Below are 18458 nucleotides of genomic sequence, written 5' to 3'. Positions count from 1 at the left end.
ATAGAAATCTTTCTTAGAAATATCAAAAATTATTATGTGAGGACACTTAAAAAATCTTAAAAAAAATTTAATTTATATTCACAATTAAAACAAGAGAACCTCCATTAATTTAGTTTATATACTTATATTTTTTATTTGTCGTTCAGACGTTTCCGTGGTGTAGCGGTTATCACATCTGCCTAACACGCAGAAGGTCCCCGGTTCGATCCCGGGCGGAAACATAATATTTTTGCAAGTGATACGGTAAATAAATAACATTTTAAATTTAACATTTTTTTTATTTAAATTATTAACATTTTTTTTAAATATTACTACGCTTTAAAAAAAAAGTACAATTAAAGGAAAAATTTAAATATTAAATACAACTGTTATATTTAACTAAATTTTTTGATGGAAAAGAATAGTTACAATTTTTTATTTTTCTAATGATAAAAGTCTAAGTATTCACGTCTTTTAATTCATACTAGACCCTTGCAAAAATCTTATTGAAAATTAAAAATTATACTAAATCTACTTTTAATTATGTTTCATAAATCTTTTTTTACGACGAGTAATCCAGTTACAGGCACGTAGTCAGGATTGCAATTTATCTCAAGTAATAATACTACTAAATTTACTTCACTAGAATATTAATTTGAAAAATTAGAAGGGATTGGTCTGGATTACGATGACAAGAAGAAGTGTTAATTATATCATAGTTAGTTTAACTATTTTCATATTTTTGTCCGTCATTAATATTTCTTAGCTCTTACTGTACCAATTTTTTTAATAATACGTCAAAAGATCACAAAATGTATTTAGTTGAAGACATTACCCTTAAATATTAAAACATTTTTCTTCGTAAATGGATGAAATTTCCCAAAAAATTACTATTTCTAAAATTGGTAAATTATGATATTTTTTAGTTAAAACTGTCACAAATTTTTAAAAATGTATGAATCAATACGATTTTTTTTATATAAATACCTTAGATATTTCGATTTATTTAGTTATATAAATTTTTTTTTTTGAAATTCTGACCCTTAACATGACCACTTGAGAAATTCAAAATTAATACCTTTGCATTTAAACTTTCAATTTAATTTTTGAAAATGTTCTGAAAATATTCCAAGCTTCAAATAAATAAAGCATTTGTTACATACTATTTGATACAAAAAAAAATTTGAACCGAGACTTTTCTTCTATAAGTATACGGTTTCCGAAGCTAGACAAAAATATTATATTGGTGAAAAAATCACCATTCTTCATGTTACAATATTTTTACGTTTATATTTTAGGTATGTATAGTATATGGAGATACACATGAGTGGGAATGTGATAAATACCCAATTAACCTTTTCCCATTACATAAAAAGTATTATAAATATTTTACAGCTATTAATGTTAATATAATAAATATATTAAAAGAACAATGACTGCCTTTTCCAAAATAAATGACTCATGATAAATTGAGGTAACGAAATATAGATGATTCTTTTAATAGCCACTTGGTTAAACCACTCGTATTCATTCAATTTCACTTAATATAATAATTATATTTAGAACATTTTTTTTTTTTGTGTTTTTTAGTTTAATATAATTCTGGATTTTTCAATAATAAGAATTTTTTTAATTCATCCATTATACCTTATAAGGGTGTCAACTTTATTTTATAATGTTAACATACATATTTAACTAGCTTATAAAATAAAAAAATGACTTAAGAAAAGTTATAACTTTGTATCCATAATTTTGGAAGTTATAACTATGTTGGAATATAGAGTAGAGTGAATTATGGATTGTTATTTTTATCATTACACATTAATTTGCCGTGATCTTCTTTCACTCTATATTTAAAAATATTAATAAATTCTAAAGTACTATTTCAAAAATTAATTTAGACTAACCTTTTTTGCAATTAGATCATTTTTTATTTTATTAGCTAGTTAGATAAGTATGATGCCATTTAAAAAATAAAGGCGTTAGCCTTATGATGTATGAAGGATGAATTAAAGTAATAATTAATAAATTGAGAAATATATGTCCCCACAGTCCTGTGTTTGGTTGAATTAAGTAATTTTCATATATGGTCCTTATTTTCACTATTGTTATTGTCAACAATGTAATTTTAATGAAAGTATTCTAGTTCAAGTAATAATTGATTTTATACAAAATTAATACAAAATGTACTAAAAATAAACTCAAATATTATATTTTAACATGAGTTTCATGTTAATTTTAATAAATATTCTGTTATTAATATTAATGTTTATTTACAATAAAATAATAAATTTGTAAACACGCATTGTTTAAAAAAAATGTTTTTTGTAATATATAGATGCATGTGCAAATAATGAAGGAAATTATTATTCATCTTCTGCAGTTTTTTTACGTAGTATAACAAAGCCTTCCATAACTGGAGTTAGAGGTTTGTATTCATCGGTAGCAAGTTCAGCCCGTTCACCAACTGCTAATAATACAGGAGTTGTATGGGTGTGTACACCAGCTATTGTTTTTGGTGTTCCTGCTTTACCAATAACATCGACAGCCTAAAAAATGTCCAATATTAGCTTAACTTTGATATGGACATAATGTTGTATTAAAAAATCATTAAACCTTAGTACCATAATCTAAAAGTTAATAAATAGTAAAGAATAAACATGTAAGTCATTTTTAAAATTAAATTCTGCTATATAATTTTTTGGATATAAAAATTTATACACATTTAAAATTCAACAGGCCCTATCTTGTGTAATAATAACCAACATTAAACATCTCCCAATCATAAACTCGCAAACTTCTGCTTTAAAAAAACCTAGTTTTGCATCAAAAACAATAATTGATTACCACCCAAAAAGATAATTAGGGATCATATTAAATACTATAGACAATATACCACAAATTGAGTATCTCATCGTAATAGGCAAAATAGTTGGACCTAAATACATAACATATGCTTTACAAGTATTGAACGGTCATTTCTGTAATTATTTTTCACAATAAATGACCTAATTTTAAAGCTGGGTTCCTACATGGGAACCCGGCTTAAGATATAACTATATAATAGAAAATCAAAAAGTAAGTGTAGGACAATTTATAAATCCAGCATAAAAACATTTTCCCTCAAATGTTTGTCCTTCCATACCTATAGCCTAATAGAGTAGATTTCTGTTAGTAGCATAACAGAAGTAGATTTTGAACTAGTGTCATCTATAGTAAAATTAAAAGATGGATTTAATTTAGAAGAACTTAGATAGATTCTTATTTGCAAATGTAAAATAATATTAAACCAGGTAATTTCAAACAAACCTACCATTATAACAGTGAACCGTAAAATTACTATATATTGTATATTCTTAGATGTTATAACTTTCACTGCAAAGCTAAGGGCCATATATCTTACCAGTATCCTAAATTACTAATAAACCACACCAATTTCCATTAATAATTGAGGATCCACAATTTTACGCTCAAAATACATCTCACTGGAGGTAACCTTAACATCACTACTAGAAGAACAGCCAAGTTTTTTTTAATAAAAAGACCAGCTTCAACCTCTACAACTAAGAAAATTAAAGACACCATACACCAAACACCTAAACATTGCAAAAATAATTGATGTACACCCTAGACAAAAAAAACCCAGCACAGGGGGGTCGCGGCACAGTGGTGCCGTGGTATAGTTGGATCAAGTATAATGATATCTGACAGTGATTAAAATCACTATAAAAAATAAACACTTTGATGCAAATCTTTAGATATTGTTTAATTTTATGAAATTCTGGATAATTACAAAAGCAACATCATCTTCTATTACCTTAATTATATCCTGAATGAAAAAGGAATTATTAAAAAATATTATTTCTCAAAAAAAAATTGTGTTAATCCATACAATTTTCAATAAGTTATAGCATTATAAAGTTAAAAATGTAAAAAATAGAATCGAGAATTTTCACACGAAAATAGCATTCGGTAGCCATTTTCACCACGAAGACAAGTCCAGAGGTCAAATTTTTTTTTTTCAAATTAAAGTATATTACATAAGCTTCAATTTAAGGTATATATAAAAGTGTCAGACCTTCCGGAACACTTTCAAAAGTTAAGTTGAAAAAGTTCTACTTTCTATATGCATTTTTTATATTTGAACACCCCCCGTATATAAAGAAATAGTTTGATTTAAAAAAAAAGTATATCCAATGAAAGATGTATATAAATACTACTTCTCATAAAAAAATTGTATTGATCCATACATTTTTTAAAAAGTTATAGCACTTTAAAGTAAAAAATGTAAATTATAAAATCGAAAATGTTCACACAAAAATAGCATTCGGTAGCCGTTTTCACCATGAAGACAAGTCCAGAGGTCAAATTTTTTTTTTTCAAATTAAAGTACATTACATTAGCTTTAATTTAAGATATATATAAAAGTGTCAGACTTTCCGGAACATTTTCAAAAATTAAGTTGAAAAAGTTGTCATTTTAAATCCCCCCCTGTGGGCAGAAAAAAGGTCAAATTTACAAAAAAAATATACCAAATGATAGGAAAAGACATCAAACATCTATAAAAAAAAAAATTATATTCATATGTTTATTTTTGAAAATGTTATGGCAGTTTTTAGTAAAAAAAATTGAAAAAATTTCGAAAATTAGCGATTTTTAAATTTGTAATTTTTTTGGAGGTTTCCCCCATTTACGGGGAACGAGGGAAATTTTTTCAATTTTGAAGGGTAATTTCTTCGACTAGATACGATTTGTGATCTTTTGACGTATCGTTGAAAGAAATCCGTTTGGTGAGAGCTGAGAAAAAGTGGTAACAGGCACAAAAAAAAAAAAATAATAAACACATCATAGTAAAACCAATACCTTCTCAGCTTCGCATCGAAGCTAAAAATGGTGTAAAAATTATTGGATTAAATATTCAATTTTAATAAAACAACGTATACATTTAAAAATAAGTTTAAAATGTATTATTTTAGTGCAATGTTGGATTTTTACCCTAAAATAATGTTTTTTTAAAATTCTTTATCAAAATTTGTACGCGAAAATCAACTAAATCAAGTAAATAATTAAAGAAATTAAAAAGAACACTCATTTGAGTTCTTTATCTGTAACCTAAATGAATGTTTGAAACTATCAGAAACATATTTTGAAAAGAAAATAAGGGTCATTAATTTTATTTAATTAAAAAACAAGATTGAAAATTTATAAGAAAACTCATATCAAGCAGTAACAGTCCAACAATATTATGATATACACTGAGCAATTGACATTATAGACACACTCATATGGCATATATAACTGATCATACCCAAAAAACCTGTCTAGGAAAATTTTATATATAAAAAAAAAATTACTGCAATTATCTATGTATACAAGTATATAAAACAATATTAAAATCCAATACATCTCAATTATCCAATCAGAATATAACATTATTAACATTCAATTTGAAGAGCAAGAAATCTAGTGCATCCTAAAAATGCTATTATAACACAATACAATGGCTTCCTGCTAATGCAAATAAAATTTATAAAAAATATAAAATATATTTGCAAAATAGAATATTCCCATCATCATGAACAAATGTGCTGCTGATGTAACAATGTTCCCAAAATACATATACATGGCTTTTTAGTATTTTTGTGGCTTTTTTAGTTAAATTTTTTTGATATATGTAGTTTATTAATATTTAAAATATTATTTTTTATTTTAAGTAGTATTAGCCACAAGTGTTCAATTCTTATATAGATTAATAATATATGGAGCTGCACACCTCTAATTCAACTTAACATCATTTATAACTAAGGTTTATGCCTAAGTATAGAACAATTAAATCAATCTCCATACATAGCATACTATATGAAGCCAATACACTTCCTCTAAATCTAAGATATGATATCTTCATTTGCAGATTTGTTACTAAACACCTAGCTGATCTAAATAACCCTACAGTTAAATACACAACCTACTTTTCGTATTCTACAAAAAACAATGTTGAAAAGCAATACTAGAAATTAAAATACAGAAATGGCTTACAAAAAAGAACTACCCAAAATTCTTCCCCAAGAAAAATTTCTGTTTCTGCCTTGGAAGAAAGAGGTTCAACTAATGTCCAATAATGAAAAACAAAACGATCTTTCTTTGTGAGAATTATAACACTACAGTTTTAATAAAACACTTAATTCAAGATTGCCCATAATAAAAGAAGAATCCTTACAGATGAATGGAAATAAAAATTTACCTAAACTTATATGAATTTAAAAAGAACAAATCTTTATAATCTAATCTAATGTAAAAAATTGTAAATAACTGAGTCTAATGATTTAAATGTTAAAGCCTTAAAAAATGTTCACTAGAAATTGTTGAGCTGCACTTTTCTTCTTACCCTGATTACTAATGTATTTTGAATAATGTCTAAAAGTTGGTTTATATATAATTCTTTGTTTACTTACTTGTCCAACTCTTACTGACACAGGTAATGGCTCAAGATCTTCATCTAAAGTTACTAACCATCTAGGATACATAGCAACTACAAGTGTATACAACAAATAATGCGACTTTCCCAAAATAACTAAAAAAAAAAATAAAAATAATTTTAATATGTATTTAGTAAAATAAATATATAACATATGCCTGGTCAACAGCTAGTGTAAATCATTGTAAGGTAGGGCTGATCCTAAATAATTAGGATAGAAGCTAAAGAAATGATATAACTACATAACATATGTAATTAAAATATTTATAAACCAAAATGAAGCATTCAGTAATAATTACTGAATGCCCCATTTTGGTCTATTATTATAATAATGAAAAAATGTACTTTTATTACAATTAAATAGATAAAGTAAACTTTTCAAAAATATTATTATGATAAATTTTTTTCAATACCAAATTACAGTATGTGTAATCAATACTTAATAAATTTTTTTTCAAGACTAATAATTTAGTGATAACTTAAGATATAAACTCCAAATATATTTCAATGTATTAGATTTCATTATAATAAAACAAAATATAAATAAAAAGTATTATTTACTATTAAAAAAATTTCTATAAAGTAAATGATTAATTTATTTTATTTATAACAATACTTCATAAATGTACTTAAATTATGTTGAATTAGTCATTCGTGCAATATGATTAATGGAAAAAGAAATAGGGGTCAAATGATTAAAAAAATATCAACAAAATATATGGGGTATAATAGACAAAAATTCTAATTATTTTATAAAAATTATTCTTAATAATTCAGTAATAACTATAACTCATTAAAAATGATTCATGAGTTTATAACAATAAATATCTACTTAAAAATTTACCTTAAAAAAAATCTTAAAAATAATATAAAAAAAGTTAATGGAATTTAAAATGTTAAATAACATAAAAATCATTTTTTTTTCTTCAAAAAATGCCACTTGGGCACATTGATATGTGCATAGCTCAATTAAGAGGAAAATAAAAAAAACTGTTGAGCTTGTCAACATTCAATTAGTGTGAAGGAATAACTGTGGCCCATTAAAAATTATCTAACACCGTTTCATAAAAGAGTGTGCAAATTATTTGTACAAAGTTCAAAATTCAAAAAATAATTAGAAGATAAAACTTATAATACATGACATTTAACATAAAGTATAATATATTTTTCATTGATCCCGATATTTCTTAACAATTTATTTGTTTTCTTACTTTTATAATACTCTATATAATATATAAATAATTATATAAAAAAAAAAATATATATATATATACACTTACTGTTACGAGTATCTAAGAAACTAAACAATGTTATGAGAAGTCCAGAAACAGCTACTGGATTCATCACTTGTCTATCAGTGTGAAATGGGGACAAGGATAAAGTTCCTTTACCCATATGAGTCAAACCTTGAGCAATACGAACCATGAATAAATGACCAGTGTTTTTGGCATGATATTGAGCTAATTGACGCAACATGGTAGCTAACCTATTAAATTTTAATATTAATATAATTTAAGTAGTACATATTTAATGAACATAAGTTTATAAAAATTAAACATATAATGAAACATATAAGGACACTTTAATTAAGATAAAAAGCAAATAAATTTTATTTATAGAAGCAAATAAGTTCTATGTTTTTATGTACAGAATATTTAATAACAAATTATGAGAATCAATGATAGTCAACATAATATTTATCGGGGTTCATCAATAACATTTTTTGAAAATAATTTTCATTCAACTGAATGAATTTCATGATAAATTGATTAAATTATCAATTTATGATCAATAAAAAGATAAATTAAAATTAATATTGTATAATTAACAATTATTCAATATTGAATTTTTTTTTAATTAAAACTAAAAAATATTAAATTCAAAAAGCCACAAAAATTACTATAAAGTTGTGGATATTTTTTTTTCGAAAATAATGTTACCATTATCAATACTAAATACACACTATATGTTTAAACACATTAAGTATATGTTTAGTATTCATAATGGTAACATTGATTCCAAAAACATATCTGCGATTTTTGAGTAATTTTTTTTGTGGCTTTTTAAGTTTAATATTTTTAGTTTTAAATAAATAATATTTTTAATACAGTTTTAATTATATACTATTAGCCATAAGTGATCAATTTTTATAATAAACCAATACCAGCTAAAATTCAAACAAGTGCAATTTTCATGGGAAAATATTAAATTAACATTGGTGTGATGAGCCCATTATATCAACAAAGATAAGGAAATTATTAATTAAATTAATCTTAGAAATAAATACTTCAATATCAAATTTGCTTGAATATTTTCTTACTTTTATTTTGGTTGTAAATTGATTATCAAAATTCTTTTAGTAAAAATGAGTCTAAATTTATGATCAAAATTCAGACAAATGAGTGTTTTTTTTTAATTTTAAAAACATTCTGATTTATTTATTTGTTGTAACCAACGAATTTAGTACATATATCATAACTATTATTGATGAAAAAAATTGATTTACTTTTTAACCTAAGCCACCTAATTCATAAAATATTTTCTATTTATAAAATATTACAATCACACAATATGAATGTAATTATAAAACATTTTAATTAAAACATTATTATTACTCTTTAGGGTTCATTTACATGTTTATTACTTTTAATGCATAATTAACATAATTTGTTTTTTTTATTAATTATTTATTTTTCGAAATTAACTTTGGTAAAACTATTATAATTTCTTATTATAATAAGATTTACAACTTAATAAATTTTAACTATAAAAATTTTATCATTAACTTCAATGACGTTCATTATTCAAAAATCACAAATTTGTAATGCTTATGTCCTAAAAATAATATTAAATAACCAAATTTAAAATTAAATATATAAATAATTGTTTTATTTTAGTCAGTTTAATGTTAATTAACTTTTATTAGATTCTTACCTGGCATTGTTAGTGCCAGCTCCAACAAGACCCATTGAAAAAATAGCATTATGTGCAACTTCTTCATCTAGATCATGAGAATATTTATTAAGGACATCAATAATATTCATTTGAGGGTTGGAAATTGAAAGTAATGCAATAGCTAAAGGAACTGCTCGTCTCACAGGTGGTTCGCCATATCTCCCCTGTAAAAATAAACAAAAAAATTACAAATACACTTATTTAAAAAATAATAAAAAATTTATTATGAACCAATTGTCCAAATATTCTTGTACACATTTCTGCTCCAGTATCTTCTCCCATAGCTACTACAGCCACCGCCAAAGCTGCTACAGCTTGCATTGATGAAAGATCTTTACTGGCAGTTTCTTTATTTTTTTCTTTATCTTTCTCCTTTTCAGCTGATGTTGATTCTTTTTTTTCATTATCTTTTTCTTTTTCTTTTTTGTCATTTTGTTTTTTTGAATTTTCCTCTTTCTAATATATATTTAAAATTAAAAAATATTTAACTCAAAAAGCAACAAAATTTTATTTAAAAAACCATGGACCAAATTTCATAATAATATTATCAATATCAACAAAAAACATATACTGACATTCAGATAAAAAAAATACTCCTTTATATAACACTAATAACCTCATCAATAAATGACATTATCAATAAGTGATGATATTACCTAAATTGTCACATTCTGTCAGTTTATACAACTATCATTATTAAGCAAATAAAAAAAGCAATTCATTACAAAAAGCATAATATAAAGGAGGTAACAGAAATTTTTAAAAATAAGAATAATTTAATAAATAGACTCATTGAAAAATTTATTATTGGGGTTTTGGGAATGAAAATTAAACAATCAACTAAAATGAATGACACTAACACATATTAAATAAGTAAAATTAAAAACAAGATTGAGTATTATACTATCAATTGCTCACTAATCTTGGGAGGCTAAACAGAAAACCATAATATAAATTTACAAGAGTATATTCTTACATTCCATCATAACATATGTATCAGTAACATAGTTTATGCTAAAAACACACTATTCGGTTGTATAAAAACAATTCGAATAGTTATTCGATAGTTTAAAATATTCGAAAATACCCATCACTAGTATTTAGTGCTGATGTTGGTAACAATGTTCTCGAAATACGTATACACAATTTTTTAGTATTTTTGTGTAAAATATTTTTAATATTTTTTAGTTTTTAATTATTATTTAAAATATATTTTTCAGGAACAATGGTTACCATTATCAGAACTAAAAACATACTATTTACATAAATATAAATGTTAAGGTGGATAATTATACTAAAAATCATATAACCTTTTAGATAAAAATATTATACATATTAATTAACACATTTTAAATTTTTAATAAACATTTTTAAATTAAAACTTTAATAATGAACTAATTTAATAAAATTTCTTACAGGAGCTGGAGTATAATGTTCACTACAGATATGTAATAGTTCTTGAATTTTTAGAACATCTCCAGATCCAGCACAAGCACACATTTTTACAGTCATTTTTGCCATAGATTTGAATGGATCAGCTAAAATATTAAGATCTCCATCAAGAGCATCGGCTTTATCTTTCAGGCCTAATTAAAATTATTTTAATTATTTACATATTATAAGTATTAAAATATTTGTACAAGATTTGATGAAAATGACTGATAAAAAAGTTACAAACCTAAATAACATAATCCCAGAGCAAGGGGTAAAAACCGTGAGTAATGTCCATCTTGAAGTTCTGTAGAAGGTAGGTCTGCAAGAGTTTGAAGAATAACTGAAATCACTTCTTGGTTGGCTGCGCCAACACTTATCATTCCACAAGAAAGAGCAGCTAAAGCAACTACTTCTGGAGTAGATTTACTGTTAGACATAACGGGCAGTAATAATGTTATAACATCTTGACGTCTAGTACCAGCATATGCAAGACCCAAACCTAGTAGATGAAGATAGACATATTTAATAATTAAATATTATTGCAGTAATAATTTATTTGCATACCTAGAACTGCACCAATTCGTAGCAAAACACTTTCATGTAATACATAATCTGATAGCAGTGAATAAGCAGGATCACATTCATTACGAACACCAACATTAACAATTCCCAAAGCAAGCAATGCTCCAGCCTGGAATATAAATTACAAAATAATTTTATAAAATGTATACCATGGTTGCTACAAATTTAAACCTTTAATATTTTTCTTTATTACTACAGCTAAAACAGTATCCAATTGATTGGGAAGTTTTAACTTTTTTTAGAATTAATAATGTTAATAGTCATACTTTAAAGTTCAGTTATACATATAATTGAACTACTTATATGATTTCATGGTAACTTTTGAAAAAAGTAAATTTATTTTTTATTTTTTATTTTTTGTTAAAAAAATATTATTAAAAACTATTATCTACAAAATATTAATATAAAATACAAAATATAGTCAAAAGCAGACAAAACTATTGTTTTTCAAAAACTTATATTTTATATGAGAATACACAACTCACATTACATTCTTAATAGTATATAAACATTTGTATTATGAAAGCAACAGATATAATAACTTAAATGTAGAAGTTTTTAATTTTGTTATTGTGTTGGATGTGATTAAGAACAGAAAATATTGATTGTATATAGTATTTGTTGTGAGAAGCATTGTGTAATAAGATAAAATATTTGTTTGTGTTGAGAGATGAAAGAGAAGAGAAAGAAATAGTTTTTTTAAGTATAGGGCCTATTACAACAAAACAAAAATTTTTTTTTTCAAATTAAAGTATATTACATTATCTTTAATTTAAGATATATATAAAAGTGTCAGACTTTCCGGAACATTTTCAAAAGTTAAGTTGAAAAAGTTGTTAATTTTTTGTGAAAAAGTTGTCAATTTAAATCCCCCCCTGTGGGCAGATAAAGGGTCAAATTTACAAAAAAAATATACCAAATAATAGGTAAAGCCATCAAGCATCTATATAAAAAAAAAAATTTACTAATCCATACATTTTCCGAAAAGTTATAGAAGTTTTTAGTAAAAGAAATTAAAAAAAATTTCAAAAATTAGCGATTTTAAATTTGTAATTTTTTGGGGGATTTCTCCCGTTTACGGGGAACGAGGGAATTTTTTTCAATTTTTGAGGGTAATGTCTTCGACTAGATATGATTTGTGATCTTTTGACGTATATTTGAAAGAAATCGGTTCGGTGAGAGCTGAAGAAGAATGGTGACACAACAAAAAAAAAAAAACATCATAGTAAAATCAAAACATATATATAACTAAATAAATCGAAATATCTAAGGTATTTTTATAAAAAAAATCGTATTGATTCATACATTTTTAAAAAGTTGTGACAGTTTTAACTAAATAAGTTTTAAAAATATCAAAATTTACCAATTTTAGAAATAGTAATTTTTTGGGATATTTCATCCATTTACGAGGAAAAATGTTTTAATGTTTAAGGGTAATGTCTTCAACTAAATACATTTTGTGATCTTTTGATGTATTATTAAAAAAATTGGTACAGTAAGAGCTAAGAAATATTAATGACGGACAAAAATATAAAAATAATTAAACTAACTATAATAAAATTAACACCTCTTATTCGTATCTTAGTTAAAAGTTTAATTTTTAATTTTAGTTATTATGTGGGATGCCTAGCAGATATTTAACAATACAATAAAATGACTAAGAATGTACATGTCAATACATCCCATTTAAACCTACTAAATTTTTAATAATAGAATATTCAGTGAATATAATTTTTTTTTTAACATAATCATACTTTGATATACTCTTCAGATGTGTATAAATATTTGTCAATAGGAGTTAAGCCTCCATGTACATCCCACAAATGAATCAAACCAAGTGATGCAGCAGCACTTAACATTCCTAAAAATTAAATAAAAGATGAATAAAAATTATGCAATATATATAAGCATATTATTAATTTGTAAGTTACCATGCTGTTTATTTTTATACATCCATTTGTTACCATCTTCAACCGAGACTAATTTATCTCGTGAAAAACCAGCATTTACAAATGCATTCACAAAAGTCGATGCAAGGTTATGACGTGCAGAATCAACAGGAACATCTAAATTGTATGATGGACGTAACACTAAACCTTCTAACCATGTCTTATACACATCATCTGGAGTTTTAGGTTCCAAAATATCTAACTAATGAATAATTGTAATTTAGGATTAATTTTTAAATATTTAACTTCATATTTTAATAATATAGCAATATTAATTTATATTATTACTTCTCTAGCCAAGCTATTGAAATGTTCATTAATGTGAGAATTTGACATAATATTTGTAAGATCTGCTTTATCTCTAGGTTCATCATCTAACTCCAAGCCTACATATTGACGACCTAACATGTATGCTAGTTGTTTTCTCACAACTCTATAATAAAAAAAAAATTGGTTTAGATATGAAATATTATCACAGTTGATAAATATAAAAATAAAAAATATAAATTTTTTTACTATCACAATGAAGAGTAATTAATACAATTATTAAAAAATTGAAAAAACATAATTTTATTAACTGATGAGATATAATATTTGACAATTTATGAAATTAATCCACACATATTTTGAGATTCAGTTAACTACCAATAGAGAAAGACATTTATCGCCCTTGGTTATACTACTGTAATTATATATTGTCTATGGACAAGAATACTACTATAACTTGAAAATTTTCATGTGTTTTATATAGCAACATCTTACTAAAAAATATGGAATATTATAGACTGATAGTAACACACACAAATAGAGTTAAAAAATTAATAAATTACAAAGTAAAATTATTTTACTTTTGCAGTTGAATACTTTTATCATATCAAATCTAATTCGACAATAAATACATTAAAAATATTAGAAATTAATCGTTTTAATTGTTTATATGGATAAAGCTTTTTAAGGTACTTTTTATTTGATTAAATAATTTTTTTTCAATTTTTGAGGTAATATCTTAACTAAATATGAATTGTAATCATTTGACATATTGTTGAAAAAAGTAGGTTAATTGAGGGTTGGAAACAGAAATCGCAGCCACAAAAAAAAAACACATAGTAAAATAATATTAACATAAATAAGAAATTTCTTCTCATGAGGGGAGACTACAGTGATGGAATCCTTGATATTTATTGAAATTAATGAATCTAAATGAGATAAAAATCAAACGATTCAAAAATTTTTCTAACTTTATAAAAAAACAAAATATTAATTGCTACAGGCGGATTCGAACCTGGTGCCCTAACCGTGAAAGACATAAGTGTTACCGATTCTGCAACTGTTCGTCACTTTTCCGCTTAATAAAATTAGCAATTTAAGCTAATTCAAATTTTAAAGTTAATTTTTCGACTTTAAAAAAGCAAAAAAATTTCAATAAGTTTAATTTCTTATGTCTTATGACCTTTATTCGAAATAATAACACAAGCTTTAATTTAAGATTAAATAAAAGTGTCAATATTTCTGAAACATTTTCAAAAATTGAAAAAGCTCAACTTGTGTGCAAACTTGTTTTTTTTAATTCCTCCTGCAGGCAGTTTAGAGTCAGATTTTCAAAAAAATTATATTAAATGAAAGAAAAATATTTAAGTTTTCAATATAAAAAAATTATTTTAATTTATTCATTTTTCAAAAAGTTATGGCAGTTTTAAGTATTAAAATATTTCATGTTAAACAGTGATTTTTACATAAAAATTATAAGTTTCGTTAAATTCGACGGCAATTTTCTAATAGAAAAAAAGGTGTTGGGACAAATTTTTTTTTTTGAATTTATAGTATTTATTGTAAGCTTAATTTGACATATATTTAAAGGACACAGTATATCCGGTACATTTTCAAAAGTTAAGCTGAAAAAGTTCTACTTTTTAAACATATGTTTCAAGTTTTCAAAGCCCCTTGTATAAAGGAAAACTGTCTGTCCAATTTAAATCAAAAGTATGTTAAATGAAAGAGATATATATAAAGTATTTAGAAAAAAAAAATTATGTTGATACAGACATTATTCAAAAATATTATAGCTGAACAATTTAACAGAGTTTAATATTAAAACTTAGTAACTTTTATAACTTAGTAAATTACAATTCAACTTATTTTTTTTTAATCTAACTTTACATGATAAAAAAAGATAACTAACTTGGTCAGCATAAATTTTATATAAAAGTAAACTGATAATGTATTGATATATTATATATTGTATTGTAATACCGATTAGACACTTCAAATTCTAGTCAAATGACTGCAATAGATTTTGACTAATCAAAAAGCTAACCCTAAAAAATATATTCAACATTCATCTTAAGGGAAATCTAGTGGGTAATGATCAATCAATCACCCTATATAATACTATAGCACAAATTACTACATTCCCTAAATATTTATATATTCAAAGTGTATAACAACCCAAACAAAATTATCTTAATGACATAGTGTTTTTTTTAATTTTATTGAATTAAAATTTCAACAGTTAAGCTTTTTTATATTTTTATGTTTATAGGTTATAATCTGTTTATTTTAGTTGATATTTACTTAAAAATAACACACATTTAAACTCAGTTGTACTGGATTTTTAAATCCTGGTTATATATTTAACTTTTTAATTGTACTATGATACTTACGGATCTTGACAAGCAACAAAAATTTTAGACATGGTATCAGTATCATTTATTGACATAGCTAAACACAATGCTCTAGGATATTCTTCAAATTTCAAATAGTGTTTCATAACTTCATTATATATGTTAGTTCTTTCTGGCTCAACTACATAAATAGAACAGCTATAAAATAATACAATTATTTTATTTATAATTATTATGTTATTACAAATTTATGGAAGTAAATACAATGCGAAAATAATTTAAGTCAAAATAATCTAAAATAAAAAAAGTTATCAGTAGTTATATTTAAATAGATCCATAATATTAAATGTAGTAACATTTTTAACAGTTAACTTACTTTATTAAATAAAGACAGACTTTAAGATAATTTGATTTATCAACTTGCAACAAATCCAACCTATCAATTTCCATAAGTAAATCACAAGCCTGTATTTCAGCATTGTGTTTCATATCAAATGCTACAATGCTTTTAATAAGCGAGAGCAACTGAATCTTATTTACTTGGTCATTGCTCCATTCCTCTGCTATCTCAGTTTCAAGCTGCCTAAATTAAAAATTTGCATATAAAAGATTATTTTAAGTGCTAATGAATTAAATAATAATTAATAATTATAAATATTTACCTAACATATTCATGTCCCCAGTCTCCGACATCAACTTCTCCAGCTCTTAAACAGTACCGAAGAGTATCTTTTAAACTTTTATCTTGGCCCATAGCTAATATGGATACAATAGAGCATAATAGAGCTTTGGTTTTTACATCAGTTTCAATTGTATCACAACGTTCTTTTAATCGAGAGTAATATGATCGTAAAAATTTTAGAGGTAAAGGAACACTAGTCATAGATGTTGTAGATGTTCTGATTAATTTACGCAATGTTTCTAGAGCTGGACCATAAAGAGAAGCATCTTTCTCCTGATTAAAATAAAATCTTAATTATTATTTTGATGGTTATAATTACATTTAGACTTAAACTTAAAGAAAAATCACATTGATAATTTTTAGTAGTTTATAGTACTGAATTTCATTTAAATTTAAGTGTAATTGTAATAAAATAGTGTATTGTAGCTTAACAGAAAAAAATAGTTAAATTAAAAACTATTTCAACATTTTGATATTTTTTTTATAAATTTATAGCTGATGTGATAAAACAGATAGTTATTCAGTTTACTCGTAAATTGTTTATAAAAAAATTATTTTTTCGACATCTCACTACTTTAGGTTATATTGAACTAGGTTAATCTGATCTTAAATACATTATTAGTCAACATTAATATGGCTTATATAAGCCATGTTATATAGAATTTGTAATAAAAATTTACCAATTTAGCAATACAATCAATAAAGCATTCATAAAAAATAGATATTATACAAGATAGAACGGATCAAACTAATAACTCTAATAACTTTTGGTACAATTAAAATTTTTCAATAATTATTCTTTTTAGAAATTAATGTTTATAAATTTAAAGATTAAAATTGATATTTTATACATTTACACTATATAAATATATTATCATTAAATTTACATTTTGTTATAAAAAGGATATTTACCCGTAAATTTGTAAATAAATAAAATATATTCAAATAATTAATTTTACATGCCAAGGTAAATAAATCAGTTAATAAAAACTTACTAAGTTTTTTTTGTAACAATTGTGAGATAATGGATAAATCAAGAAAACTACTCAGTTTTTGTAACTTAAATTTTATATAGTATATTTAGCAGAAATATAATACAAAATTATAATCAAAAAAAGTTTTCCCACAAAAAAAAAAAAATTAATAATAAATTAAATTTACTAAAATTTGAATATGAATACATTAAAAAAAAATACTCACTAAGAGTCTTTCAACTAACATATGCAATTCCTCTTCGAGTCTCTTGTCCTCTTCGGACTGCAACATAAAATAATTAACATTAAAATTAAATTTTAATACTAATTAAAATTAATACTATTTGAAAAATTATTCTACCATTTCTTCTGTTTTTTTTTCCGCTTTTTTCATGACTTTAATATATATATTTCGAAAATAATTAGAGTAGTATAACAGATATATCTTTTATGACAAAAAGATTTTTATAAGCTGACCACAATTTAAAAAATTATATAATAAAGATTTGAATCTAAATACAAAGCAGAGGAATGACAAGCAGAATAGCTATATGTCTGTGAATTGAAGTTTTTGAGTTTCTATCAGCTAAATGATTATAAAAAATATAAAAATATTAGGTTAATTTAGTACCATGGTACAAAAGATACATTTATATAGAATGTGATATTTACTTCTAGATAGCGCTATAAATCACATTTTTATATACAGTGCAATCAGTTATGGAATTTTCAAATACATTCAACTCTAAAATATAAAGCTACTATAGCTGTCTATAATATTATCCGTTTCTAAAAAATAAAGATATT

The 18458-nt window shown here is 24.1% G+C and overlaps 1 protein-coding gene and 1 non-coding gene across 2 annotated transcripts; one reads left to right on the top strand and one right to left on the bottom strand.

The window, feature by feature from the left end:
• The first annotated feature begins 148 nt into the window (after nucleotides 1-148).
• Trnav-aac (transfer RNA valine (anticodon AAC)) lies at nucleotides 149-221 on the top strand. Its single transcript has one exon. It is a non-coding gene; the product is annotated as a tRNA-Val (tRNA).
• A 1945-nt stretch (nucleotides 222-2166) lies between these two features.
• On the bottom strand, nucleotides 2167-18204 carry LOC126902606 (26S proteasome non-ATPase regulatory subunit 2). Its single transcript, XM_050680051.1, has 16 exons — nucleotides 18013-18204; nucleotides 17878-17934; nucleotides 16658-16950; nucleotides 16372-16578; nucleotides 16035-16193; nucleotides 13663-13807; nucleotides 13357-13576; nucleotides 13180-13286; nucleotides 11408-11534; nucleotides 11088-11342; nucleotides 10826-10995; nucleotides 9641-9865; nucleotides 9389-9573; nucleotides 7735-7940; nucleotides 6432-6550; nucleotides 2167-2528 (listed from the first exon to the last, which is right to left on the bottom strand). The coding sequence occupies exons 1-16, from the start codon at nucleotides 18043-18045 to the stop codon at nucleotides 2346-2348; spliced, it is 2691 nt and encodes an 896-aa protein (XP_050536008.1). The 5' UTR covers nucleotides 18046-18204; the 3' UTR covers nucleotides 2167-2345.
• Between the last annotated feature and the right edge of the window lie 254 nt (nucleotides 18205-18458).

The sequence above is a fragment of the Daktulosphaira vitifoliae genome, unplaced genomic scaffold (genome assembly GCF_025091365.1).
Source record: "Daktulosphaira vitifoliae isolate Bord-2020 unplaced genomic scaffold, ASM2509136v1 Scaffold_3, whole genome shotgun sequence".
Classification (NCBI taxonomy): Eukaryota; Metazoa; Arthropoda; class Insecta; order Hemiptera; family Phylloxeridae; genus Daktulosphaira; species Daktulosphaira vitifoliae.
The sequence above is the reverse complement of the archived record's forward strand: the minus strand, read 5'-3'. Positions and strand labels throughout refer to the sequence as shown.

What these genes read in the sequence shown, in the direction of transcription:
- LOC126902606 (XM_050680051.1), bottom strand. Translation starts at nt 18,045, where the DNA reads ATGAAAAAAGCGGAAAAAAAAACAGAAGAAATG. An exon ending in CATCTGAAGAGTATATCAAA is followed by an intron (nt 11,535 to 13,179) that starts GTATGATTATGT and finishes TTTATATTCCAG; the next exon opens with GCTGGAGCATTGCTTGCTTT. An exon ending in TGTCAGTAAGAGTTGGACAA is followed by an intron (nt 2,529 to 6,431) that starts GTAAGTAAACAA and finishes GACATTTTTTAG; the next exon opens with GCTGTCGATGTTATTGGTAA.